A 26,641-nucleotide genomic window follows, 5' to 3' on the forward strand; every position below is an offset into this window, starting at 1 on the left:
TCCAAAGTAAGTGTTTATGGGTTTGTTGCTCATGTTTCTGAACCTGTTTCCCTGTTAGAGGTAGTATGTTAACCTTTAATCATTTTGTCTTTAAAAACTGAGTACAGTTTTATTGCAGGCAATACTTACCCTTGTCCCAATCAACAGAGAGGCATGCCGTGTTCCATAGTGCCCCACGGGTCTAAAGTGATGGGGCACCTCCAGGAAGGAAATGTAGAAAACCAGGGAGGGATTTAACTCTTGAGCAGGTGAATGATTCCTTTTCCCCTTGCCAAGCCTGGGTTGATTGAGTGCTGGGACTGACAATTCTAGGTTGAGAAATTTCTGGAGTTTTAGGAGTCAAAGTCTGGAGAAGGGAGCTCCATGGATGAGCATGGATGTGATGCCAGTTCGGTGACCGAACTGTTGCTGTATTGATGCTCGTGGTCTATAATTAGCATGAGCCCTAGTCTGGCCACCACCTTCCAAAGTTTCCATAGCCTTCAGGGGAAGTGTCACATAGTCTGGAGACCAGTTATAATTATGGGAGAACTCCAGGCCTTACCTGGAGGGTGGCCAAATGTTGATTTGTAAATCACAAATAGAGTTTTAGGGGGGTACAGGTGACCGGTTTGGCTTGAAGGTCTCAGTACTTAAGAGTGGTGGAGAACCAAGTCTGATTCCCCATTCCTCCCCCACATGCAGCCAGCTGGGTGACCTTGGGCTGTTCTTAGAGCTGTTATCATAGAGCAGTTCTCTCAAAGCCTCCTCCATCCAGGTACCTGTTGTGCAGAGTGGAAGGGAAAAGTATTTTGTAAGCTGCTTTGAGACCCCTTTGGGTAATGAAAAATGGGATATAAAGAATCCAGCTCTTCTTCTTTTTCCTCTCCAACAGCCACTGCTGAAAAGCCTGCCATCTACTCACCTAGCAGTCCCCTACATACACTTTAGGAATATCAAAACACCTGCATTTCTTTCCCCTGCTCTCTTTTTCCCTCTGAGAGAATATTAACTGTACCTAAGATTGCTACCCCTGTCCGGTTTGGGAACATTAAACAAAAACCCTTTCCCGGGTAGGCGGGGCCCACTCCACCGCCTCCTCCAGTGCAGCCAACCCGAGCCGAGGGAGTTGGTCGCTCCCACCGCTGGCGCCTCCTGCCCAGGCGAGCTGCCTGTCGGCTTCCCCAGCGTGGAAGGGACCAGCCACGACCGCGATGGCTTCCCCGGCGTTTGCACGGCTGCTGGCGCCGGCTGCTCGGAGGAGGCTGGCCGCTTGCGCCGGCAGGGCCTTGCGGTCGCGGGGCTACCACACCGAGCGGGGCGTCTATGGCTACAGGCCGAGCCGCCGGGCGGAGAGTGGGGCTGGTGGACGGGCCGAGCGGCAGGAGGCAGCCCGGAGAGCAGGTGGGGCAGGCGGCGGCGGCGGCTCGGGATTGGGGGGGGATTCAGGCTTCCGAGGAGGGGAGGGCGCTTGGAGCGTGGCCGAGTCTCCCCGGAGTCAACCAAGTTGCTCAGTACCCAGGGCGCACGGGCGCTGCCCGGCAGTCTAATTCCTGACCAGCGTGTTGCGGCCAGCGGCACCGTGCTTCCCTGGTTTCTTTCCCCCACGTCTTGGGGTCCTGGGGAGCTTCTGCCTGTGAGGGGACCTCCCTGGCAGCTGCAGCGAGGCATCCCCTTGCGTGGCAAATCAGCCCCCCTCTTGTTAAAAGGAACAAGCCCAGTGGGTGTTACTGGAGCTCCGTAGGTGGCCCGGAATGCTTGCTGCGCTCCGTGCTGGGTCAGGCCCCGTTTACGGATTAGCAGAGCACAACTGCACCAGTAACAGCGGGGCACCTCTCCCAGGGGTAGTTGGAAGCAACTGATACCTTCACGTTGCTGTCAATATTTACTAGTATTATTCTGAACTTAAGCTTCCTTCGCATGAAAAAGAAAACAACCTAAAAGTCACTTTTCAGCACTGTAGGGCCCCAGGAACATTGGCCTGTAACACATGCAACATGTGCTACCAACCACCTCTGTGTTGGGTGAATGGGGGGGGGGGGGTTGCTCTGGAGCTTTCAAAAGAAAGGGTCATAGAATAAGGTGACCAGATTGTCCCACTGTTGGAGGGACATCTGGGGGCACCGGGCAAGTTGTACTTATGTTGAAATTAATAAATATACATTACAATACTATTTTTGCATTCTATGAAACTTTTTGTTGCTCCATATAGACCAAAGTTTTAATCAAGAACCCCCCCCCCCCAGTCAATGGTGTCCCGCTTTACCAATGTTAACATCTGGTCACCTTATCATAGAAGGGACACACAGGACTGTTGTTCACTGTATCAGGTTAGCATAATAAGAAAGCTGGGGTGAGGTGAAAATGGGGGTGCTTTCTTACTGAATTCCTTGCTTTGCATGATAGTTTAAACAGACCTGTTTCTCCCTTACCTTTAGCTGACCATGGTCTGGCATGCTTGTTGGCAGCCTATCATCAGCATGGCCACAAAGCAGCCAAAATCAACCCTTTGTTTGCTGGCCAAGCTGTTTTGGATGAGGTACCTGAAATTCAAGTTCTGGTAGAGACACTACAAGGACCTTTTGATACCACAGGTAGGGTGAGTGAAGCTATGCAATGTGTTTTCAAAGTACTTGGCTGTGAATGGACGGTTAGTCGGTTGGCTAATCTGAACAGCAGGTATTCAGTTTGCGGGACAGAGGGGTGACCTTCTCAAGATATACGTCTATATAACAATGATGCTGACAGGACAGTATTACACACGTGTCCATGCCATGCTCTTATACCGCTAAGCCTCACTGCTTCCTACAGTGACAGTCAGAATGCCCATCATTACTTTCGTAAGAGCCAGTGTGGAGAAGTTGGATACACTCTCAAGGTCTGGATCCCAATTCCTGCTCCCTGGTTGGTTTTAGGCAAGGCATTCTCAAATCGGCTGAGCCCACATGTGCAACTTAGAAAAAGGGCAGGATCAAAACAGGATTCTAAAAATTGCTGAGTTTTCTCAGGAACATAGCAAGGATCCCTGTGGGGCAATAATCAGAGTGATCAGAGTATGACACCTGCTGTCTGTGCATATGTATTTGCCTTACACTGAATCAGACTAGTGATCCATGAAGGTCAGTTGTCTGCTGATTCTGACTGGCAGCTGCTCTCAGGAAAGAGGTCTTTTACATCACCTACTACCAGATCCATTTTACTGCAGGTGCTGAGGATTGAATCTGGGGCCTTCTGCATGCCACAGAAGAGTTTCACTTTTATTTTCAACAAGGAAAATCAAAAGAACTTCCACTTCATTGAGGAACTGAATTGAGATTGTAATTGAGAATCCAGCACTATGTTGCCATTTGTCTAGAGAATAAATCTAACACATCTTGCACATCTTCTCCTCCAGGACTTTTGAATATAGGGAAAAAGGAAGTATCCCTTAAGGATGTAATAGCTTACTTGAATGATACGTATTGTGGGCATATATCTATAGAGACTAGCCACTTGTCAAGCATGCAAGAAAGTGAATGGATTGTGAAAAGGTTTGAAGAGTTGAAGCAAGAGATGTTCACTACTGAGGAGAAAAGGCATTTGTCCCGGCTCATGCTGGAATCTCAGGTATGTTGTATAAGTGCATATATGAGGGGCATATGAAACGTGTCCCAGGAGAACCATGATTAGGGTGGCATGGACTTATTTAAGGGACAAAATGCTAATATGCATGTTACCTGTATGTTTCCTTATAGGGCAAGTAGCCACTGAGGGGGAATGGGGACAGAGATCAGGAAAAAAACACTTATACTGCTTGAGTGGCATAAATTAGATTTCGCAGGAATAATACATACATTCTGATAAGTAGTATTGTTATTCTGTGTGCTTGAGAAGTAAGTAATTTATATTTATTTGTTTGTTTGTTTGTTTATTTATTTATTTATTTTTATTTTTATATACTGCCCTCCCTGGAGGCTCAGGGCAGTTTACAGGAAACAGGAAAAAGATACAGATAACATACGGTAACAACATGTGATAACAGCAATAACATAACAACAATAACCTTAACATGATAACAACAATAACATTAGAGAATGATGGAACTTTAAAAGAGCCTCAGCTCAACTCTTACTGGGACCCAGTGGGTTTGGTAGATTGGTAGCAGTCATAGTAGGAGGAAGGGCATGGGGGCCATTTGGAAGTGATGGTTTGGGTCGACCTCAACCAAAGGCATGGCGGAGCTCCCCTTTGCAGGCCCCGTGGAACTGTTTAGGTTCTGTCAGGGCCCTGATCTCCTCTGGTGTCATGTTGATGACGAGTCAGTCTTTCCAGTTCAGCCTATTCACCTTTGGGACTTCTTCTTCCCATCTCCCCTGTGCTAAAAAGAGCTATTCCTTTTACAGCTGACTTGAGGGGCTACAAAGAGTAGCCAAGTGATACTTTGACAAAGTAACAAGGCTCCTAGCTTGAAAGAAGCACTGAAGGCTAGGATGAGGTGAAATTTGAGGTGGTTTTATTAAAAGAAATTATTATTTATTAAAAGAAGACCCAATATTATCTATCACACTGTTAAATTGACATCTAGAATGGAATATTTGATTGTAAGCCATGACTTCTTCGGATTGAATATTTGCTTAACATGGGCAAACACCTGGACTCACTATGCAATGTATATCACTCAAGAAGAGGAGAAGAAGCAAATTTGGTGAGGCCGACTGACCCATGACATCTACAGGTCGCCCCCCAGATGGAGGGACCGAACCTACTGAGGGAGTGTCAAAGTTATTGTTAAAATACTGTTCTAGTTGGTATGTTATGGTTATTGTTATATTGTTATATTGATTATGAGAGTGTTCTATGTAAATGTTTCAAAATGTTTTATGTAAACCACCCAGAGCCGTAGGGAAGGGCAGTATAAAAATCTAAATAAATAAGAAGAAAAGCAAAGAGAGAGAGCACATGAGAGGTGACTGGGCTGTGTAGCTATCTGTGCTTGCAGGTTCCAACCAAAAACCAACATGTCAGGGCAGCCAGTAATCTAATCCAATAGATAATAAATGTAGAGGAGAAAGCCTAGTAAGGCTGCATGAAGGCAGAATCAGTAAAGCCTAGGTATATTGTCAGGGCCTAAGGTAAAGATCCAAGGGAGAACGGAAGCAGTATGTCCGGACAACTGGAATCTCCTAGGAAACAATAAGCAGAAAAACATACACTGGGGGTAGATTCTGGCCTCAATTACAGGACTTGGAACATTTTTTTTTAAATACAAGATTCTTTATCTTGAGCTTGGAAAGAGGGGAGGAATCCAAGTGAGTACACTAGTATGGCTTTAATAAATACCTTGGAAGGGAAAATAGGGTTCATGATGGAGGGGAAAGGCAGTGCCAACACACTGCTGGGCTTCCACTTAGAAGATGGTTGGCACTCCTTGGAATGATGCACATTATCTGTAATGTCTTCCCTTTTATTTTATAGGAATTTGATAATTTTTTGGCTACAAAGTTTGCCACAGTGAAAAGATATGGTGGCGAAGGAGCAGAAAGCATGATCGGTTTCTTTCACGAGTTGTTAAAGATGTCTTCTTACAGTGGGGTGACAGACATTGTTCTGGGAATGCCTCATCGGGGAAGACTGAATCTCCTCACAGGGCTTCTTCATTTTCCCCCTGAGGTAAGGGGTGGATTTTCCTCTCAAGCATGGCTTGGGAATGCACTGCAGCCCACTGCAGATCTAGTGTTGCTCTCTTGAACATGCTTAGAACTTCTTCCAAATATTTCAGCTCCACTCAGTACATGCTTTAGTTAATTTTGTAGTTGTGGAAGTTGTGTGAATATCTTTGTGCTTCTTTCCATATATTATAAATCCAAAGCACTGGGTGCAAAATAGTATGAGAAGGATCAAAAATCATCTGGCTGTTGTGAACAATCCAAGAAAAATGCTGAATTAGTTCTTGGTAATACATTTTCTCATCCAATTGTAAGCTACTTTCTGACATTGGTGTATAATAGCAAACATAATGGTTGTCTTTAACAGCAGGGCTGTGAAGTAGGACCTCCCACAAGCAAGAAGTGACTCTGTGTGTTCTTTGGCGAGACCTGCAAATAAGCAGAAAAATGCTGGCCTGGCCCAACATAGTGACATTTATGCGAGATCCGACGGTCATAAGAAATGAGTTTGACACTAGAAATGAACTTGGCACTCTTCCTTGCTGCCTCAATAACCCAGGCTAGCTGGATCTTGTCAGAGCTCAGATGTTAAGCAGGGTTGGTACTTGGATGAGAGACCACCAAGGAAGACTGGGGCTGCAATTGCAGGGTAAGGCAATGGCAAGCCCCCTCTGCTCATCTCTTGACTTGAAAACATCACGAGGTGGACATTCATGGCGTTGCCATGAGTAGAGTCCTTTAGGAGTCAAAAGCTTGCATGCTACTTGGTTTTATTTTGGCTGGCCATAGCAAAAGGTGTTAACATGGATTTTGTTTTGTAGTTCACCTTTGCCATTGGCAGTTGGCTGTTACTGCTGTTTGTGTTGATTGCAAATTTTCTTATTTGTAGGTGATATGTTTGCATTTTCCCCCTCTTTCTTTTCTCTGCAATCTTCCTTGAATGTAGCTAGTGTAGCAAGAAATACTTGCTATAAATAAAATTTTGCTTTAGATCACCATAGTTACCTTTAATAAATCCACCTGTCAGGTGTATTGAGAACGACTGAAGATGGTGCCATGCTAGCCCGGTTTGTGCCGAGCTCTTGAGCCAAGCAGAGGGTCAGGAGCAAATGCATCTGGCAGACTGAGCAGGTACGCAAACCTCGCTCGATGGTCGCCCCAGGAACCGGGAACGGCATCCTGAGGGTCCTACAGATCCGCGGAGACTGAGTTCTCCGGATCGTCGCTGCATGTGCTCAAGGTCATGACGGTGTCCTTGTCGTAAATAACCTTCTAAGCCTGAAACGACCAGCTGATCCTGCATTCCTCCCAGATTATCTCTTACTGACAGCACCTGGCAGACTAACAGGAGCCGGAGTCTGCGAAAGTAAAGATTGTGAGTTTTCTGTTTGTTTTCCCACCAGCCCTCCTCCCCCTCCTCAACCAATTTACAAGGGAATCCTTTCTTCCAACGGGAGGCAAGACAGCTAAATACACTCGTTAAACAAACAAAGATGATGCTGGTCAATGACCATAATAAATAAAATAAATAAATAAAATAAAACAAAGAGAGAGCTTAAAGAAAAGAGAGACTTTAAAGATTTGTTGGAGAGAGTTCAGTGGGGGGACGCTGACTTGATACGGAGATCGACAAACTGATAATTCTGGATCGCCCGAACTCCCGCGAGACCTCACGAGACTTTCTGTTTATAATCTGTGACTGCTAGAACTATGGAAAAATTAACTAAGGCACCGCTTTTTCATTTGTTATGCGAAGGGAACTCGGAGATACTGAAAGCAGTCAACAAAGTGGAAAAGGAAATTCAAGACACTAAGAAAGAGCTCTTAGACAGAATCGACGGTTTGAAAAAAACAGCTGATGAAAAACAACTCTGCCAACAATACATCAAATGAGAATTCAATGTCTGGAAGTTAATCAACAGGAGTGGGAGAGAGCTAGGAACGAAAAAATCAAAAGCACCTTGGAAGAATTTGGGAAAACAGATTTAAGGAAGGAAAGCACCAAAAGCCTGGAAGTCTATTTAGAGCAGGAAGTGATTCGGATTGACAAAATAAACAGAGTCTACTCAAAGGCGACTGCACACAGGAAGCAATTAAGAGATATCCCTGTGCGATCTGACAAAAAGAAAGAAACACAAATACTTCAAGACCTGCCAGCAGATACATCATGGAAAAGAACACAATTTTACCTTTTGCGACCACCTGAAGAATGTGATGATCAGTGGAGCAATTACTTGGTCTCTCTTAGGAAAAGCAGCAGTAACCTTTAGGTTAAGGCCGAAATACGATGGGAACTGACTATATATTATTTGGGAAAATAATAGATTGTACCCTTATAAGTATTAATTACTTGGCTATTTTTTCCTCTTTTCTTTTTTCTCTCTTCTTTAAGATAATAACAGACCATCCCTTTATATGTATCAATAATTACTTGCTCAGCTGGTTGTTTGTTTTTCTCTTTCTTTTTGTAAGCGCTTATATATAACAAAAATAAAAATATTATTAACACACCTGTCAGGAGTATTGAAGCCTGTCAGTCAGAGTAGCTTATGTATACTGCTCTGAGCTCCCTATATTCAATTGATTTTTTTAGTAATTGGCTTTCAGGGAAACCACTGCCATCCTGAAACATTTCCAGCCCATACTACATGGACAGTTCTTAATATTCAGTCAGGAATAGGTCATGTGGCTTGCACAAAAGGATTTCTGGCTGAAATAACTAGTTTAGAAGGGTTGAGGTACTATGGTCAGTGGTTAAAAAGGGGGCTGGGATTTGGAGAAGGGAAGTCTGAGGAACTCTGAAACATACTATTTTATTTGTCTGTACCTGTATTTAACATAATCTACAAAAGTATTTGAACAATTATATTATCTGTCTGCAAAGCTGCTCATCCGTAAAATGCGAGGCCTGAGCGAATTTCCAGAGAATTCACCGGCAATTGGCGACGTCCTCTCCCACTTAACTGCTTCAGTCTATCTTGACTTTGGTTCTCATCAGCCTATTCATGCCATCCTGTTACCAAATCCTTCCCATCTGGAAGCCATTAACCCTGTGGCTGTTGGCAAGACCCGAGGGAGGCAACAGTCACTCCTGGACGGAGATTATTCGCTAGACAGTTCTGCACAGCCTGGAGACAAAGTCATCTGCCTACAGGTATTTTAAAGGATAATTCTCTGGCGGTGATAAACATTTAGATGTGGCACAATGACATGGCTATCTTCTTTAAGTCTAGGAAATAATCTCCAGGTGTAGGGGAGCATTAGAATCTTAAAATTAACCAGGTCCCATCTTGGTCAGTGCCTGGACAAGGAATTATTTGAGAGCTCTGTGTAAGCTTCTGTGTAAGCTTAGACAAACATGGCACTCAGATCTGATTCTGAGGACCAGTTGAATTACATGGACATGCCTTAAATTTCTCTCCCTACCCCCAATAAAATTCTTGCCTTTCCTCCTTTTATAGAATGTTTAGTTTGTTCATGGAACAGGGTCTTCCAAAAATTTTATTTTGATTTGAAAAGTTTTAAATATAGGTTACTTAATGTTTATAACTTTCCAGTGCTTACTTGACTGGCAGCTTGAGAATTCGGTTGGTCGTGGTGGTGGGGAAAAAAATGACAGATTTCAAAATCTCACGATTGGTTCCTTTGAGGCCATACTTCAAGGTCCCAAATGGAAATGCCCCATGCTCTATCTAGGAATCAAATCCTTAGCCAAATTCTAATTCCCATCCTATCTTTATAGGCTGACGATACCTAAATTAAGATAATCATTTATGCTTGCATAATGAAATGCGCTTACCTACAGCACAGATGAAGGGGCATTTTGCTGAAATACCTGCAGAACATTTGATTTATTATTGTGTGTTTTCATATTATTGTTCCAAAATTTACAGGATGAAATTTCATGCAAATCATTCTTTACTGTTGTTTTTACTTAAATGTTTTTGTTGTTGAATGTTCTATGAGTTTTTAAAACTGAATAAAGTGAATTAGACATGTAACAGATAGTGCCACTTGAACAATCAAAGTACTTTTGAAACAACAACACTGGTAGGTTTTTCTTGCAGACTTCATGTGGTTTAAAGGAAACCTGCACACAACACCCATAAATTCTAAAATTTGAATTATATGTTGTTCATGGTGGCTTACCAAATATCATGAAACTCCATTTATCCCTCTCCTCCAACTAAACACCTGTTGCTTAAATCCCATTGGAAGTCCTCACTACAATGTGATACAATAACATTCATTGTATATAGCCAAATGCCATTACAAAGCACAATTAAAACAATAAAGTACAAAGAAATATAAAACAATATTTCTCCAATATTGCATACATAAAATTGTAAACGTGGGCTACTGAGTTACAATAAGAAAAAAATGGTGTATCAAGGTGGAGACTCCTGTAAAAATGCTTTGGCTCAGAACTTTCTGGCGGCCAAATCGAAAAGTGCAACCCTATATGAAATATAGGGGTCAGCATCTGATAACAGATAGGTGACTTTGTCAAAATCAGAAATAGGGTATGAGTTCGGTAATAACTTGGCAAGGAATTTGCCCCTGGGTTCGGAGTACAGGGGACAAGCCAAAGCATAGTGGGGCAAGTCCTCCACAGATGAATTTCCACATATACACAGGCATTGGACTGTGGGTATTTGGAGATATCACCCAAAGAGCATAGCTGATGGCATCATTTCAAACTGCAGAGCTAAGATTCTAAGATTACATGTTGTTATGTTTACTATATATGATGCTCTAGAGTGGTCTTTTTAAATTGTTTTATACCATGGGGCTGATTGTGATAGCAGAATTGAAGAATGATCAATCAGTGAATCAGCTTTGAGCACCCAATCAGATGTCCTCACTATTAAAATGGCCTGACAGTGCCTTACACTCTGTGGGTGACAATTTACTGGTTGTTCCTGGCCCCAAAGAAGCATGCCTGGCCTCAGCCAGGGCCAGGGACTTTTTGGTCCTGGCCCCAACCTGGTCGAATGAGATCCCGGGTGAGCTGTGGGCCATGTGGGATCTTTTGGCATTCCGCAGGGCCTGCAAAATGGAGCTCTTCTGCCAGGTCTGTCATTAAGGCTGGGGCAATGAGGAAGATTGATGGGGCCCCCCTGGTGTCAAGCAGCAACTTGGGTTATCTTGTTCCTCCTTCCTCTTCCGTCTAGAGGTAGGGGTGGGTGGAGTGTTCCGCCATGTTGTCTGGTTTATTGTATTTCATATATTTTGTGTCCATTTTAATGGGGGTTTAAATTGGACATTTGTAACCCACCATGAACCAGTCCAGGAGTGGTGGGTAATAAATTATTATTATTAATAATAATTTATAGTCTTTAAAATGTGTAAACATCTAATCTAATGATCTATAAGTTGTAAAGTACACAAACACCTTTTTACTATTAAAATTTCACTGAATATTGAACTATTAGCATGGAGAATAAATACTGTGATATAACAGGTTGATGCTAAACACAAATTGCACTAATGTTACCTTCATCTCATTTCAAAATAAAATTGACACTGATTGCTGACATTATCTTCTCCATTTCTTTCTGTGATATAGGTTCATGGTGATGCTTCTTTTTCTGGCCAAGGAATTGTTCCTGAAACATTTACACTTTCCAATGTGCCACATTTTAGAGTAGGTGGCAGCATCCATCTCATTGTCAACAACCAGCTGGGTTATACTACTCCAGCTGAGCGGGGAAGGTCATCCCTGTACTGCAGTGATATTGGTATGTCCTGAGAAAATTGTCTACACAGTACATTTTAAAAGATCTGGAATCCACCAGGTGTCTATTCAAGAATATGTGAATATTAATTGATTGTTTTGAAATTAATAGCCAGATGCTAAGGATGCGTGGGGTTGAAATCTGGTCTAGTGTCTCATTGGCTATATGCAGTGTCTCCACCCCTGGTGTTTTACAACCATTCTCATTTTGGAGTCAAGATAGTCACCAAAACCAGGATAAATTAGGTAGCATATTTCACTGGTAATTCTCAAATTGTGACATTTATGACATTTTCTCCCGTTTCTAGGAAAGACAGTTGGCTGTGCAATTATCCATGTGAACGGAGATGACCCTGAAGAAGTCATCCGAGCGGCGCGATTGGCTGTTGAATACCAGCGTCGTTTTCGTAAGGATGTAATAGTGGATTTGCTGTGCTACCGCCAGTGGGGCCACAATGAACTCGACGAGCCATCCTTCACTAACCCCACCATGTATAAAAGAATCAGGTATGGCTTAGAATGGCCAAAGTGAGAAAATGCATCCTTGTTAAGCTTTCATGCACCACTTCCACAACATTCACAACATCTTTTCAAAAAGTCTTCTGCTTGGCAGTATTTGTCTGAGCCAGTAGGACCTGAGGAATATGTTCCTCCCCACTGACTGCCTTTTGCTAATAAGGCATCCATGTTCTGTCCTAACTGAAGCTTCCAAACTATTTTCCTAAGACAGTCTAATGTATTGAGCTAATTAAAATTCGATCTAAAGATATTGATTTGAAGAGAACATTGTGCATTGCTTTCCCTCCAAGGTCCCGTAAAAGTATTCCAGACACTTACGCAGAGAGTCTAGTCCTCCAGGGACTCATGACCGAGGATGAAGTGTCTGAGATGAAGATGACCTATTACTCTAAAATGAACGAGCATCTTGCCAATGTGACTTCGTACACACCTCTGTCTGCCAACCTTCAGGCTCACTGGAGTGGCATGGTGGAGCCATCGGCAAGGATCACCATGTGGGATACAGGCATGCCGCTTCCACTTCTTCAGTTTATTGGGGCCCAGTCTGTGGCGGTGCCAGGGGAACTGCAGCTGCATAGCCATCTCCTGAAGACACACACCCAGGTGCTGTATTTATATACTTTGCTTATACCCCACCTTCCTCCCAGTGAGGACCCAAAGCAGTTTACATTGTTCTTTCTCCCTCATATTATTCTTACAACTACGACCCTGTGAGGTAGGTTAGGATGAGAGTGTGTGACTACCTCCATGGCAGAGTGGGGAGTTTAACCTGGTTTTCCCAGATCCTAATCTGACATTCTAATCCATCCTTTCTCAATTTTTTTACCATTGAGAAACCCCTGAAACATTCTTCAAGAAACTGCAGAAGTGGCGTGATCATGCAGAATGTAGTTGGGAAACAAAGCTGTGTACACACCCACCTGGAGCCGCTCCCCTAACCCCCTCCCATCTTATCATTGACTATTTTGGAAGGGCGGGGTGTGGATCAATGCAACCACATATGGTCATGTCACCCAATAAATATTTAACACATTTTAAAAATATATTAAATATATACACACTCATACCTATTCAGAAAACCCTTCCCAGGATTTCCCAAAACCTGGTTGACAAAGCCTGTTCTGATTATTAGACTTATACCTCATTTTCCAAAAAATATAATTCTGAGATAGCTAAAAGCATGTATTTCAAGGTCCACATTTGAGAAATTACAAATTTGACACCACTACCTCTCATGGCCTCATATTGGAACCACCTGCATCATGGAAAAAGTCTTGTTTTCAAGATTACATAGAGCATATAGTAATAGGCTTGTGGGACCTGTCTTTTGTCCCTTCCTGCTTTGCTGCTGCGTATACCTGAGGAAGCCAGCAGCATCCCAGTTTAAATCTTAAGCAAGCCTGCACCATGGTAAATGTGATTAATTACATCTGAATATCCCAAAATCTATATTCAGCTACATTTTTCTGATAACGTGCAGTTTATTTGAAAGAGTATTTTTTTTCTCCATTATAGTAGTACACTGTTTGTAAAATCCTCTTTAAAAGAGGCATGTCCTTAATGGGCAGTGCCAGCAGCTGAAATCTTGTTCTTGCAAAGTATAATTCATACCCAAAGGTTAATCACACAAAAAGATGGAAGCCTGCAGTCACCTTATCCTGAGCCAATTCACACAATTTACTTCTTAACGTCTATTTTATGTGGTTCCTTTGTCTGATTTGAATTCACATGGAAATTTGTTTGTGTAAAATAGTTTAGATGACTTCTTCACTGTGTTGCCAATTGCCCCTACCTTTCAGTCAGGTTAATGAGAATTAATGTTTGCATCTGTAGTCAGTAGATGCATCTATTTTTCTATAGTGATTCTTCACTTTGTACTCGTTTCTGCTCATTATTTCTTTGGAACAAATTGTTAGGGCATTCCTTGATCTCCAAGTTAAATAAATGTAATTTAAAATAAATGATAAATAAGTGATCATTAGTCATGCAAAATGCATGTTCTTGTTTAAAATGCACACATATCTAGCCACTGTGATTGTAATCCAAAAATATGGCAGTCTGAGATATTTAACTTTGGTAAATGCTGGGTTGATGAAATAACAAAACTATTTTTTTTGGGGGGGGGGGTGTTTCTTGAACATCCAGGCCAGAATACTGAGGTTGGAGGAAGGAGCAAAATTAGATTGGGCGACTGCTGAAGCATTGGCTTTTGGTTCTTTACTTAGTCAAGGTAAGTGCCACTAAAACACAGCATGTTCTACTGTATTAATAATTTTTTTGATTCTGGCAAAATGCAACTTACACTGGTTACATAGTTTATGAATTATTGTGTTTGGTGTGCCATTAATTTGGGCATACAGAGCTAATTATCATCATGTTATGAGAGGAGTCCATTTATTTTTAAATCCTCAGGGAAGAGACTAGCTCTGTAACCAGTTCCCATTGCTAGACTGGTAAGCAGTTTCTGACTTGCTTGGGGTTTGGTTGCAGCTTACATATTTGTTCAGTCAAAACCCTCTTGTCTGCTCCAATGTGTCAACATCAACCCATTGCAAGGAGGGAATCCCTGATACTTGATACTTCCTGATCTGTTGTTTTATCGTCACTTTGTATTTTTGCTTTGTATAAAGGTTTTAATGTTCGTCTGAGTGGGCAAGATGTTGGCAGAGGAACGTTCAGCCAGAGGCATGCCATGTTGGTTTGCCAAGAGACGGGTGATACCTACATCCCTTTGAATCACATGTCTCCAGATCAGAAAGGCTTCCTCGAGGTACAGTGTAGATGCTAGCTTCATGACACTTAGCCTAAATATTCAGATGTAAATCCGATGCATGGAGTGTTTCAGATTTCCGCTTTACTGTGTATGATAATGTAATTTTGCTAATTGTCAGAGACAATTAGTACTGTCCAGGGCTGGAAAAAATTACCATTGTATGTTCTGGCAGGTTAAAAATGTGCCCACCAGATTAATGAATAGAGGGAGCTGCAGGAAACACACAGTGTCATTTTTTGCAGGTTTCATTGGTTTCTAGCCGTTTTTGGGGTCCAACTTAAATTACTATGGACTTTTTAAAGCCTTAAGTGTTCTTGAGATATTCAGGGAGTGCTTTTTCCCATCCAAATCTATAATTCTACAAGATTTTCCTTGGAAACCCTGCTGTTTGTTTGAGGTATAGGAGGTAGTTATCCTCTGTAGCTGTGGGCATCAAAATTATAGCACCCTTCCATGTTCATCTTAAGAAGGGAATGATGCCTGATATTTGAAATATTCAGAATTTGTCTGTGGGTTTTTTGGAGTGGGGAGGGCTTACTGCTAGTTTGGTTATGATACTGATATTCATTTCTATTTTGTGCGTTGTGGTATGTTACAATGCATTATATATATTAATGTATGGTGGTGCTTATTTTATTGTGAGCCTGGGCTACGCCAGAGATTTCTTTTGGTTATAGAAATGGGATACAATAGCATTAATAAGTGTTAACTTGCATCTGAAACAATAGTTTTTTTGAATACATAAAAAAACTTCAGCAGTTCTGATAATAACTTCAAAATGACTGCAGATATATCTATTTGCATGCTCTCTGAAAATACCTTCAGCGTTTTCCTTGCTCTTTCTTACTCTGTTAGGTGAGCAACAGCCCCCTTTCTGAAGAGGCTGTGCTTGGCTTTGAGTATGGAATGAGTATTGAAACCCCCAAATTGTTGCCTATCTGGGAAGCTCAATTTGGCGATTTCTTCAATGGTGCACAGATAATATTTGATACATTTATCTCTGGAGGTAAGAGTGTGTATGTACTTACATATTTAAAAAACAGAAATACATTGGCTTGTTTAGATGTCTATGGTTTACTTACGCATGCATCCATAGCACTTAGGCTGCAGTTTTAAGATCAGTTTCCCGGGATTGTTCCCTTAATGCTCCCTGCTCTGTTTGTTGCTGCAAGATTCTCTGTGAAAGCAAAATGTAGCAGTTGCTCCCCATGTTTTCTGTGTGTCTTGTGGGGGTGTGCAAAGGAACTTCAGCTGGGTGAAAAATAAAACATGCAATGGCCTACAGGGAAAGGCAGAACGGTTGCCCATCTCTTTTCATAACTGCAGGTTCTAAAATTAATCTTTTTCTCTTCCTCCCGCCCACTCCCCCACCACCACTAGGGGAAGCGAAGTGGCTGTTACAGAGTGGAATAGTCATTCTTCTTCCACATGGCTATGATGGTGGAGGACCAGAGCACTCCTCCTGTCGGATTGAGCGTTTCTTGCAGGTAGCTTGAAGTGTCATCATTCACTATAAGAACTCACTGGGAATGACTTTTTCAAGGATTCTGTTTTGCTGCATGCACCAGTTCACGTTTGTTGGAGCGGAAAGGAATCTGGGGGTACCTTTAATAGGTTTAGATTTGTTGGAATTTGTTACGTGCTAGAGAAGTTGCAGACCCGAATTGTCTTGGCCATACTACACAACCAAACTAATTTGATGTAGGAAGGAAACATCATAATCTGGTATCTGAGGGAATGATGGAAACTGCAGTTCTGTCCCAAGGATGGTGTTACTTGGACCAGGGCGTACAACATATATTTTAAAATATCAGTGACAATATAAAGGTCTCCTTTTAAAACATCTTGTTTTTCATCACCTACCACTGCATGCGACTAATCTTAGTTATTTAAAGATGCATCATGTGTAATGGATTCCAGACAGTAAGCCTTTTGAACATATTCTCCATGGTGAGATGTTCTGCCAGGGAGCCAAACGAAAGCCGAGTGAAGTGCCACACTGGTGCCTGCTGCAGTATATTTGCAACCCCCTCCCAGTGCCCTGTGTGACTTTGCCTTGAGTTGGCTGTTCCAGAGACCAAGTAGCAGCATAATGAGAGGCAAGTCCCATAAGCTTGCAGGGCTGACTGTATGTTTGAGCCATGCCCAGGAGCCCTCCTGCTCCTAGTCTAGTTGTTACCTGTGGCTGCTATGCTGTGGTTCAGCCAGTCAATATTAAAGCAGTTGATGTTATTTCACCAGAGAGTTGACCTCATTGACCCCTGTAAACCTTGTAATAGTTGATAAACCTGCAAGTACCAAACACAGCAGAGATCCCAAGTTGCCTGATGTTTATACAATCCTCTTATGAATGTTTACCTGCTTCCAAATTATAACCTGCATTGTGGAAAAATTTCCCTGTTCCACCACTATCGTGACCCTGTTTCTGAATTTGTCTGCTTGTGATATGAGGGTGATGTTCTGGCTTGACTTACAATTCAATCCATAATGTTTACTCTTCTTTCATAGATGTGTGACAGCTCTGAGGAGGGAGTTGATGGCGACCACGTCAACATGTCTGTTGTACACCCTACGACCCCAGCACAGTATTTCCACTTACTCCGTAGACAGATGGTCCGAAATTTCCGGAAGCCACTAATTGTGGCCTCTCCTAAGATTCTGCTCAGGTTACCTGTAAGTAGAAAGTCTTCCTGCTTTGGTTGCTGCTCACTGCCTTCTATAGCTTTTGTTCTAACAGGTATCCTGTACCTGCAATACTGATGATGTTATATGATGTTATATTAAGGTAGGTTAACTGTGGATCTGGATAGATTTTTGTGTATAATTTATTTAAAAGTGTTAGGGTGTGCTTTACAGGCTACAGATGAAAATATGATTTTGTTACTTTACCTAATTGGTTGCTTTCATTATAGACTAAAATTGCAACCACTGAAGAAGCAATAGAAAGTGGGATTATCTGGGACCCTGTTCTGATTGCAAAATTATTTAAATCTCAAGAAGACACAACTTTTTGCCTATTGGTTTTGTTTGCTTTGGGTATAGTATCTCTCCTAGGCAAATTAGTAGAAATTGTGTTCTATGTTAGAATTATTAGGCACACAGGGGAACTAAGCCTGCTGAGGGAAAATCCACATGGCTTCTACGAAGGGAAGTCCTACCTCACCAACCTTTTGGAGTTCTTTGTGAAAGTGGACAAGCATGTAGACAACACTGATATTATAACCTATTATAATCAGGGTGGCCAAAAGGAAATACTACTTTTCACAGAGAGTGGTTAAAATGTGGAATTCGCTGCCAGAGTACCTAGTGATGGCCCTAGGAATAAACATGAAGAATAAGTCAATCAGTGGTTACTTGCCATGGCGGCTGAGGGGAACCTCCCCATTCAGAGGCACTAAGCCTCTGAATCCCAGAGCCAGGCAGCAATATCACGGGAAGGCCTTGGCCTCTGTGCCCTGTTGCTGGCAGTCCAGAGGAACTGGTTGGACACTGTGTGAGACAGGATGCTGGACTAGACCGACCACCGGTCTGATCCAGCAGGGCTCATCTTATGTTCTTATGTATACTATGTTGACTTTCTTTCCCATTCTCTAGGCTGCTGTGTCAAGCCTTCTGGAAATGGCCCCAGGAACAACCTTTAAGCCAGTCATTGGTGATTCATCAGTGGATCCTAAAAAGTAACTTGGAAGTCCATTTTCAGTTTTAGTAGCCAGCATTCAAAGTAGGGTTGTGAGTGTCCTGCATAGGGCAGGGAGTTGGACTAGATGACCCATGAGGTCCCTTCCAACTCTATTATTCTATGATTCTGTGAAAGGCAATAAAACAATATCCTGAGTTATAAGGAAGAGAAAAAATTAAATTTGATAAGTAGTTGTTAGATTTTCAGTAAGGATTCAACTACCTAATGTCAAAGTAGGGCATTCTTCATTAGCTTAGCAAACTGTCCTGAAGTCAGTAAAAGTGAAGAAGAAAGATATACCCAAAGAGAGACAGATTTATAGGCAGTGTTGTGTTGAATGTGGTTGGATTCCTCATTGGAAGCTGCAGATGGACCTGATGTTACCATGCCATGGTCTGTTATAGGCCCATTATGCACGGGGAGAATAACGCACATTCGGGGTGGAATGGCGGCGACTAAAATCACCGACAAGACACGGTGCCGGCTGCAACCGGCTGCAGATTCGGTGCATGCCACTGAAAATGCCATGTTAGCAAAACGCGGAAGAAAGTGCAGCTTCCGGGTGACCGAGGCGCAACCAGAAGCGGTGCTGGGGTCGCCGCATGCATAATTGGTTACTCTGGGTTTTGCCGCCGTTGCATCCCGTCCCATGCATAAGCGGTTTGCTTCACTTCTTCCCCCTCCGCATTTTCCATGTGACCCGAAATCGCCGTTTCGGCGGCCGTGCATAATGGGCCATAGAAGCATGCATCTTGTGTAGTCACTAGAGCAGGGCAGGATACACCCAAGCTGTCCCCAGAAGTAGGAGTCTGGTGGCAGTTCTTGTGTGTTTCTCCAGGAGGTCTCTTTGGAGGTGGAGACCTCTGTACCCTGCCTTCGGTGAATTTTCACTTGTGGATTGCAGCCATAGAATAGATTTGCCTAAGTTGTCTGTGTGAGTATGCTCAGTTTACAGGCAGAATCAGTTTCTTACTATTTGTAACATTTATATTCTTCCCCACTCACAGTGTACTCACTCGTACTAATGAGGCACTTGGGCTAACATATATATAAATGGAAATATTCAGTCTTTTCAAAGTTTTAACACTGTTCGGTTTAGCTCAGCATACTCCAATTTCTCTGTCTCCTAGCGTCACCAAAGTGATTTTTTGTTCTGGCAAACATTACTACGCACTGGCAAAACAACGGGAGATGCTTGAAGCAAAGAAACAGGATACTGCGATCATCAGAGTAGAAGAGCTATGCCCTTTCCCACTGGAAGCTCTGCAGCAGGAGATGAACAAGTTTACAAATGCTAAAGGTCAGAAGGTTATAGCTCCATACAAGACTTGACTAGATGCTGTTCATCTAATTTGGGTTTATTTGCTAGGATGCAAATACTAATACTGTAGTATTCAGGATCTCAGACTTGGAGCAAAATAACCAGTCTTGCTGGGGGTAACTGGCTTCTGAACTGTAGTCCTGTTGAACTTTCATATGGTCCCTAAAATTAGAAAGAAAATAATAGAGGAAAATGGTGATGGGTGGGAAGCTTTTATCTTTTTAAAAAAATAAATGTTCTACTGCAAATTGAAATAGCCTGTTCTCTAAAAGAGACAGGTTGATTTTATTTGGCCCCATGATGGGAAGTGAGAGGTTTTGCACAAACCCAAGTGCATCCACCAAAAGAAAAGAGCCCCATCTTAGGGCTGATGATGCTTTCTCTAGACCTGAATGTCTTGTTTTTGTAATTTTTCATTTTATTTTAAGAAAATAGATAGAAATATAAAAGGGGTACAAAAACAGAAAAGGTTATTATACATTGCAGCATATATAGAACAACAAAACCTGAGACACTAGGGAAGGGTGGGGTATACATGTAAAAATAAATATATACATATAATATCCTCAACATCTGGTGATTGCAGCAGCCAGAAGAGAAGGCCTTCTTGGAGCTACCAAAAATCTCTGACTACTTTGATTGCAAGATGACAGAATGGCAGAAAAAACCATGTTAGAATTAGCATAGCTGAAGTTGGACTACAGATGGCTTTCTCAACCAGGGTCTCATGAAACCCCTTGGGTTTCTTGATGGCCCTGGAAGGGTTTTCTGAATGAGTAGGAGTTAATTATTTTATAATGTATTTTTAATTTGTTAAGCATTTAACAAAATGGCCAATGATGGGAAGGGGAGATTTGAGTTCAGGTGTAACTTAAAGCCCAATAAAATTTCCAAGGGATACATTTTGAGAGTCAAAGCTTTCTTCATCAAATGATAATTGACAGAACTATAAGGTTTCTATAGTCCAAACACTGGTTGTTGCAAGCCCTTTGTTAGGAAATGACACCCATTAGGTATCCTAACAAGTCATAAACATACCCTACACAGTTGTTTTAGTGCATGCCATAGATCTGTGCATGGTACAGATTAAAAAAAAAATTTTTGGAGGAGTTTGTCTCTTCAGCTGTGCCACTTGCAAGCATCTAGCATCAAGGGTACAATTTTTTTGCAAAACTTAAACCAGCCCAGTAGTTGTGGAATATCTTTAGTTCAACTCCTTCATCTTCTAGTGATGCCACTTTCTTAACAGTAACTGCAATATGTGCTCTTATGGCTGCTGGAACCTTTACGTTTGATTGAAAGTTGCCTCTATGCCTCTGTGTTTGGCGCAGACTACTGAGAACAGAACATGTATTTAAGAGCTAGCATAGATCCTGAAGTTAGAGCAATGCTGTGTATGCTAGTCTAATGAAGACCTTCCTATTCTTCTGCAGTGTTTATCTGGAGTCAGGAGGAGCCCCAGAACATGGGTCCCTGGACATTTGTGTCACCAAGATTTGAGAAACAGCTGGCCTGCAAGGTAACACTTTTGTATTCCATGAAGTTGTCGGCAGGGTACCATTCACGTGAGCCAAAATCAGTTTTTGTTCCTGTGATGGGTTAGTACTGATTTACACATTTTACAGGCCATGCCAGCACTTGGCTACTGAGGGAACTAAGTGCTGCCAAGCTGCCATCTCTGAATAGGAGTCTGGATGCAATTTCTGTCTGTCTTGGAGTCCTTATTCTGAAATGTGCCAGTGGTCTGTCACCTGCTACTGGGCAAAAGAGTCAGGCCTGCAAGTTGGAGGGAACCTATAATGTGGTGAACCCATAATGGAACCCGGAGACAAGCAGGGAACAGCTACATGCTAATCAGGCATCATAAGATTTGTGGGCCGTGGTTTTGCTTGACGATTTCCAAAACACTGCAAAATGATGCTGAAAACTGCAAGTCTGTGCACATTTGAATGTTTAATCCCATGGCCTCCAGTCAGATTTAAGCAGTCTGTTAGTAGGATTGAAGTCTAAATGATTAATCAAAACAGTTTACCATTTGGTCCTGGGTATGCGTGCTCAAAAGTAAGTTCTGTGATGTACCAGGAAGCATACTCTGCATAAGAGTGAATTGGCTTGCAGCCTTAATCCTGATCATATCATGCCAGTTTGTAACACTGTCCTTTCTTCTCTTTTGATTTAATTACAGCTCCATCTTGTAAGCAGACCACCCTTAGCAGCCCCTGCTGTGGGGATTGGGATACTGCATCAAAAACAGCAGGAAGAGCTCCTTGCTAAAACCTTTGCCTAAGGCACTTAGCTTGCCTCATAGTTTTTTCAGATGGAAAATAAGGCCTTTATTTTCTAGCAAGCATGAAGATTATGACCGTGAACTTGCTTGGAAGGTGTATTGCTTAAAATCTGTGGAAAGAACTCTAGCAGGAGTTCATTGCTTTCAAAGGCCTTTTCTGCACCTTGGTGTTGCTGCTGTTTCTCTGGGAGTTGAATCCTCAACTGATCCTCTTTGCAGCACCCCTTCTGCAAAAGAGCATTTAATTGCGGGGAGGAATTCTTTCCTGAATTTGTATCCGACCTTCCCAATGCATTCTGCACTTTTTCGAAAAGCAGCTGTGTGACCATGTTATCATGTACTTTGCCAACAGCAGAACTGCCTCCTTTCTTTTTTGAACATGTGCAGTAATGTTATAACATCATCACATTGTAAAAGAAAGGCTGGATGTAGTGAGGAGGAGAGAATGGTTGCTGTCATTACAGAGGTCCCCCACTCCTCCTCAGTAGGCAGCTATAGAATGGCTGGTGATCGTTGAACTAGACACAGCAATTCAATAGTTACAAAGCAGGCTAAGTGTGTCCTCATGTACTTCATCAGTGGCAGAACCATCTCTCTCTCTCTCTCTCTCTCTCTCTCTCTCTGCATATGCAGTGATTTTATAATGGCATAACATTGTAAGAGAAGGCTGGATGTATTGTGGGGAAGAGTATAGTTGCTGCCATTTCAAAGGTCCCCTGTGCCTCTTGGTGATTGTTGAATTGGACACACCTAAAAAGAATAGGTAAAGGTTTGTTCAGGAATTGCCATAATTGATAGCACAGAGGAGAGACAAAGACAGGGGCTGACTATATGTCTAAGAGACAGGGAGAGACTGAATCTGTGGCTTCCAAGAAGAATCAGGAAATTGTCCCTAAGAGTAGCAATCCAGAGACAAAGAATGATACTTAACAGGAGAGAAGGTCCTAACTTCATTATCCTATCTAACAGTCTTCCTGCTGCCCCCTGCAGGGTCTTATTATCTTCTTCTTTGCTTTAGGATGCTTAGGGCTGATCCTGCGTTGAGCAGGGGGTTGGACTAGATGGCCTGTATGGCCACTTCCTACTCTATGATTCTATGATTCTTTCAAATGAGTAGCCGTGTTGGTCTGAAGTAGCACAATAAAATCGGAGTCCAGTAGCACCTTTAAGACCAACAAAGATTTATTCAAGGTGTGAGCTTTCGAGTGTCTGACGAAGAGTGCTTGCACTCGAAAGCTCACGCCTTGAATAAATCTTTGCTGGTCTTATAGTTGCTACTGGACTCGCTTCTTCGTACACCAGATATTGCCTATCCCAACAAAATCAATTCAGTAATTATGAAGCACACTAAATGTACTTTGACATCAACAGAACCTCCTTTTTGTGTATGCCAGGATGTCATAATATCAAAAAACTAAAAAAAAGAAAACACCTGGATGCTATAGGGTAAGAGAAGCAGGGGGAGAATGAAAAACAAAACAAGCATGTGACAACAAAACCTACAAAGAAAGAAAGGGAACTTCATGGATGGGTGACTGCACAGAGAAGACTGCATAAAACCTCACTGCCTGTTTTGTCCCCATGTTATAACATTGCTATATCATAACATGTCATAATGCAATCAACATTATGTTTAAAAAAACAGATTGCTCAGATTGCTCCTCCTGAGGAGGGGGGGGGTGAACATATGACAACTGACGACACATAATGGTGGTGTGGCAGGAAACCAAATTCGAATTTGGGAATTCATCACTAGAAAACTGCAAGTTAAGATCCAAAGGGGAGAAATATTGGCAAAGGAGGATTCCGAAACTACAGGGTGAGGGGGCATGAAATTCGGATCTACTCCTAGAGAGGCAACATTTTGTGCCAAAAGTTTTGCATTGTTTGATTCTTTTAAGAATGCCAATGTGGGGTTTTCCTCTTGTATGGAAATGGTAAAATTCCTGTTCCATTTAGTGGGCTTGTCTCAGTTGCTTTTATTGAAATCAGTGACACTGAGATTTACTGACACAATAATGTGTTTTTATATGTGATTTTTTTAAATTATAAAGTTTGCGAAGAGTATGCTTATTCCTTAAATCTGAGATGCTACTAAGACCATAGTTGCCTATGGTGCAAGTGTTATATTGCCAAAAATGTTGTTACCAAAAATGCCTTATAAAATTGTTGAGGCAGCTGGGAACATCAAATCTTATACTATGCACTTAAAGAATCTTTTTGAGAAATCATAAAAGTGCACTCCTATTTTTCATGGAGAATTCATGTGATAGTGGTAATAGCTGTGAACATCATTAGGAAAGCCAGTGATAGATTCAGTTAAACCTCAGGGGGACAATATCAGTATTTAATTCTAAGGTAGCTGGCCATTTGTTATATGTATGGATGAAGGCTACTACTGAGGATATTGGTCAACTCCTAATTAACTTTGTAGTATCCTGGGGGTGCCCAAATGTGTGGCCGGTGTCCTAAGAGCTGAAGTGGGTGAAATCTCTTATGAAGCTAGGACATGGAGCAGGGCATTTTAATTTAAAGTTGAAGATCCTGGAATCAGATCTGGAGTTTGCTTGGTTTTATTAAATTGGATAACCATAATAACTGGGATAAATTTATGAATATAAGCTTAACATGTCTAGAGATTTCAATAGAATTGATGGGGAGAGTAAATATCAGTGACCCAAGATATGATTGAAATTTATCTGAAACATCTGGATTATAAAAGTATAGCATAAAGGCAAGAAGTGTTTGCTCAGCCTTCACAGTTGGCATTCCTCTAGCAGTTAGCTTCCTAATGTATTTTTGTGATCTAACATATGCTAAAGATAGACATGCCTTTATGTTGGTACATCTTAACCCTTTGCAATCTGCAGTACTGACAGGTACATATGATGGCATTTTGTATTCAGAGAGAACATGTAATTGCGACCTTAATCACATTGAATCGATTGACCATGTACTTTTAATTTGTCCGGATTTTTTAAAACTTAGACAGGAGCTAATTTCCCCCCTACTTAGTAAGGACTCTGCTTTTCCATCTGCTGAGACTTCTAGGCTACTGATCAATGTAAATGATGGGTCATATATAGAGTTGCTAGATTTTTGACTGCCATTAAAGGAACACAGAAACATTCTAAAACAACTGCACAAACCAACTGCACAAACCCTCTGTTGGGGAGATCCCACCAAGTGGGTGACTCTCTGTTAGTTGTTTAAACACAAACTCTCAGCAGTTCACCCTCCAAAGCATCCATTTTCACCAGGGGAACTAAACTTTGCAGTCTGGATATAAACTGTAATCCTCAGGCCACACCTGGAGGCTGGCATCACTATGCCACTTTCTGGCTTGTACCATTTCAGCCTGCAGATGGGGGAATCATCTGGTTGAAAACTGTCCTACAAAAATGACAGGATATTGGGAAGTTTTAGCTGTGGAGTCCAAAGTGGTAGAGTCCAGGAACGGTGTTTCCCTCTCCTGTTTCTGTACATTAAGCTTTAGATTATGGGGGCTTCTTAACTGGAAAATCACAGCCATTCTCTTTCCTCTATTTTGTTAAAGCAGAATCTTCTGTAATACTTTTAGGATGAAGGAAGGTCAGAAGAGCTTTTGTAAGAATTGCTTTGCTACTGTATTTGGTGAATATTAGCCCCCCCCCCCTCTTGTTAGCAGCTCTTCAGTCTGCCGTGAAATTTTTCCTTTGCATTCTTCATATCTCTGATCTGTACCTGTCATAGCTTGTTTTTTTTTCCAACTCTGTTTACATGTCACTGGCAATAATGGAAATCATTCTGCCAAGTTTTACCCTAATGCATTTTCACATCTCCTGCTGCCTTGGCTTATCTAAATTCCAAGGGATCATAACCATGGGATTGTAGTAAATCATGGGATTGTAGTAAACCAGATTCCTGGTCTTGCTATGCTGCTGAATAAAAATATGTTGATCCTGAATATTTAATGTTTTGATTCATTTACAGGTTTAAAACTTCATGTTTGGTTTTGCATGCAGGATTATTTCCTCCAATCCATTCTTGTCTTTGAGTTAGCATTACTAATCAGCTTTCTTTCAACAAAAAATATTCCCTCCCAATTTGGCAAGATGTCCCAGAAATCTTGCTTTGTTCTGGGTTGATGATACATAAGATGTCTGGAGTTACAGCAGACTCAGATCTGTCCAGAACTGGTAGGATGTTGGGAGGGGTTGAGGTGCCAGCCTGACTTCACATAGGCTGGAATCCTCCAGTACTACAGCTGAAGGGGAGGGGTCACAGGTGGGACACATATGGAGTTGAAGATGAGAGCCTGGTTCATCTCTGCTTAGAATCCAGCTTCCAGAGCAGTTGCTTCATACTGCTTTGTTAAGGTCAGTAATGGCCCTTGTCCATCCCAAAGAAAACAAGATACTTCTCTTCTACAGATTAGCCCTCACAGCACTGCTAAATCACAAGTCCTTCCATGAATATATGAAGATACCTTTTGTATAGGCAGTCTACTGATCCATTGACACTGCAGACTATGCCTTCCACACCCATTGACTCCAATGGACTTGGATATTGGTTAGGATAGCTGTTAGTCTGCCCCTTGAAACAGTAGGTGGTGGGACTCGGGGACCTACCAGTTAATACCTGATTTGCAGACACCAAAGATGTTTCCCCTGGAGAAAATAACTGCGTTTAGAGGGTGGAAGTGGAACCTATGGCATTATA

General features: G+C 42.1%; 2 protein-coding genes across 3 annotated transcripts in view; one reads left to right on the forward strand and one right to left on the reverse strand.

Moving 5' to 3' along the window:
- Window positions 1–26,641, reverse strand: part of NUDT5 (nudix hydrolase 5) — a 119,769-nt gene that overhangs the window by 52,898 nt on the left and 40,230 nt on the right. The gene's annotated exons all lie outside the window — the stretch shown is intronic.
- DHTKD1 (dehydrogenase E1 and transketolase domain containing 1) lies at window positions 1,106–25,886 on the forward strand. Of its 2 annotated transcripts, XM_077337930.1 has the most exons (17): window positions 1,106–1,383; window positions 2,418–2,573; window positions 3,374–3,585; window positions 5,434–5,628; window positions 8,509–8,778; window positions 11,194–11,365; window positions 11,670–11,868; window positions 12,171–12,483; window positions 14,026–14,110; window positions 14,511–14,650; window positions 15,509–15,659; window positions 16,034–16,140; window positions 17,162–17,326; window positions 18,248–18,330; window positions 19,463–19,632; window positions 21,087–21,172; window positions 21,839–25,886. In XM_077337930.1, exons 1-17 carry the CDS (start codon window positions 1,194–1,196, stop codon window positions 21,938–21,940), a joined length of 2,796 nt encoding a protein of 931 aa, XP_077194045.1. In that variant the 5' UTR covers window positions 1,106–1,193; the 3' UTR covers window positions 21,941–25,886. The 2 variants fall into 2 exon arrangements, with proteins under 2 accessions (XP_077194045.1, XP_077194046.1); XM_077337931.1 differs by lacking the exon at window positions 1,106–1,383 and having other exon boundaries at window positions 2,423–2,578.

Source organism: Paroedura picta, chromosome 5 (genome assembly GCF_049243985.1).
Source record: "Paroedura picta isolate Pp20150507F chromosome 5, Ppicta_v3.0, whole genome shotgun sequence".
Taxonomy (NCBI): domain Eukaryota; kingdom Metazoa; phylum Chordata; class Lepidosauria; order Squamata; family Gekkonidae; genus Paroedura; species Paroedura picta.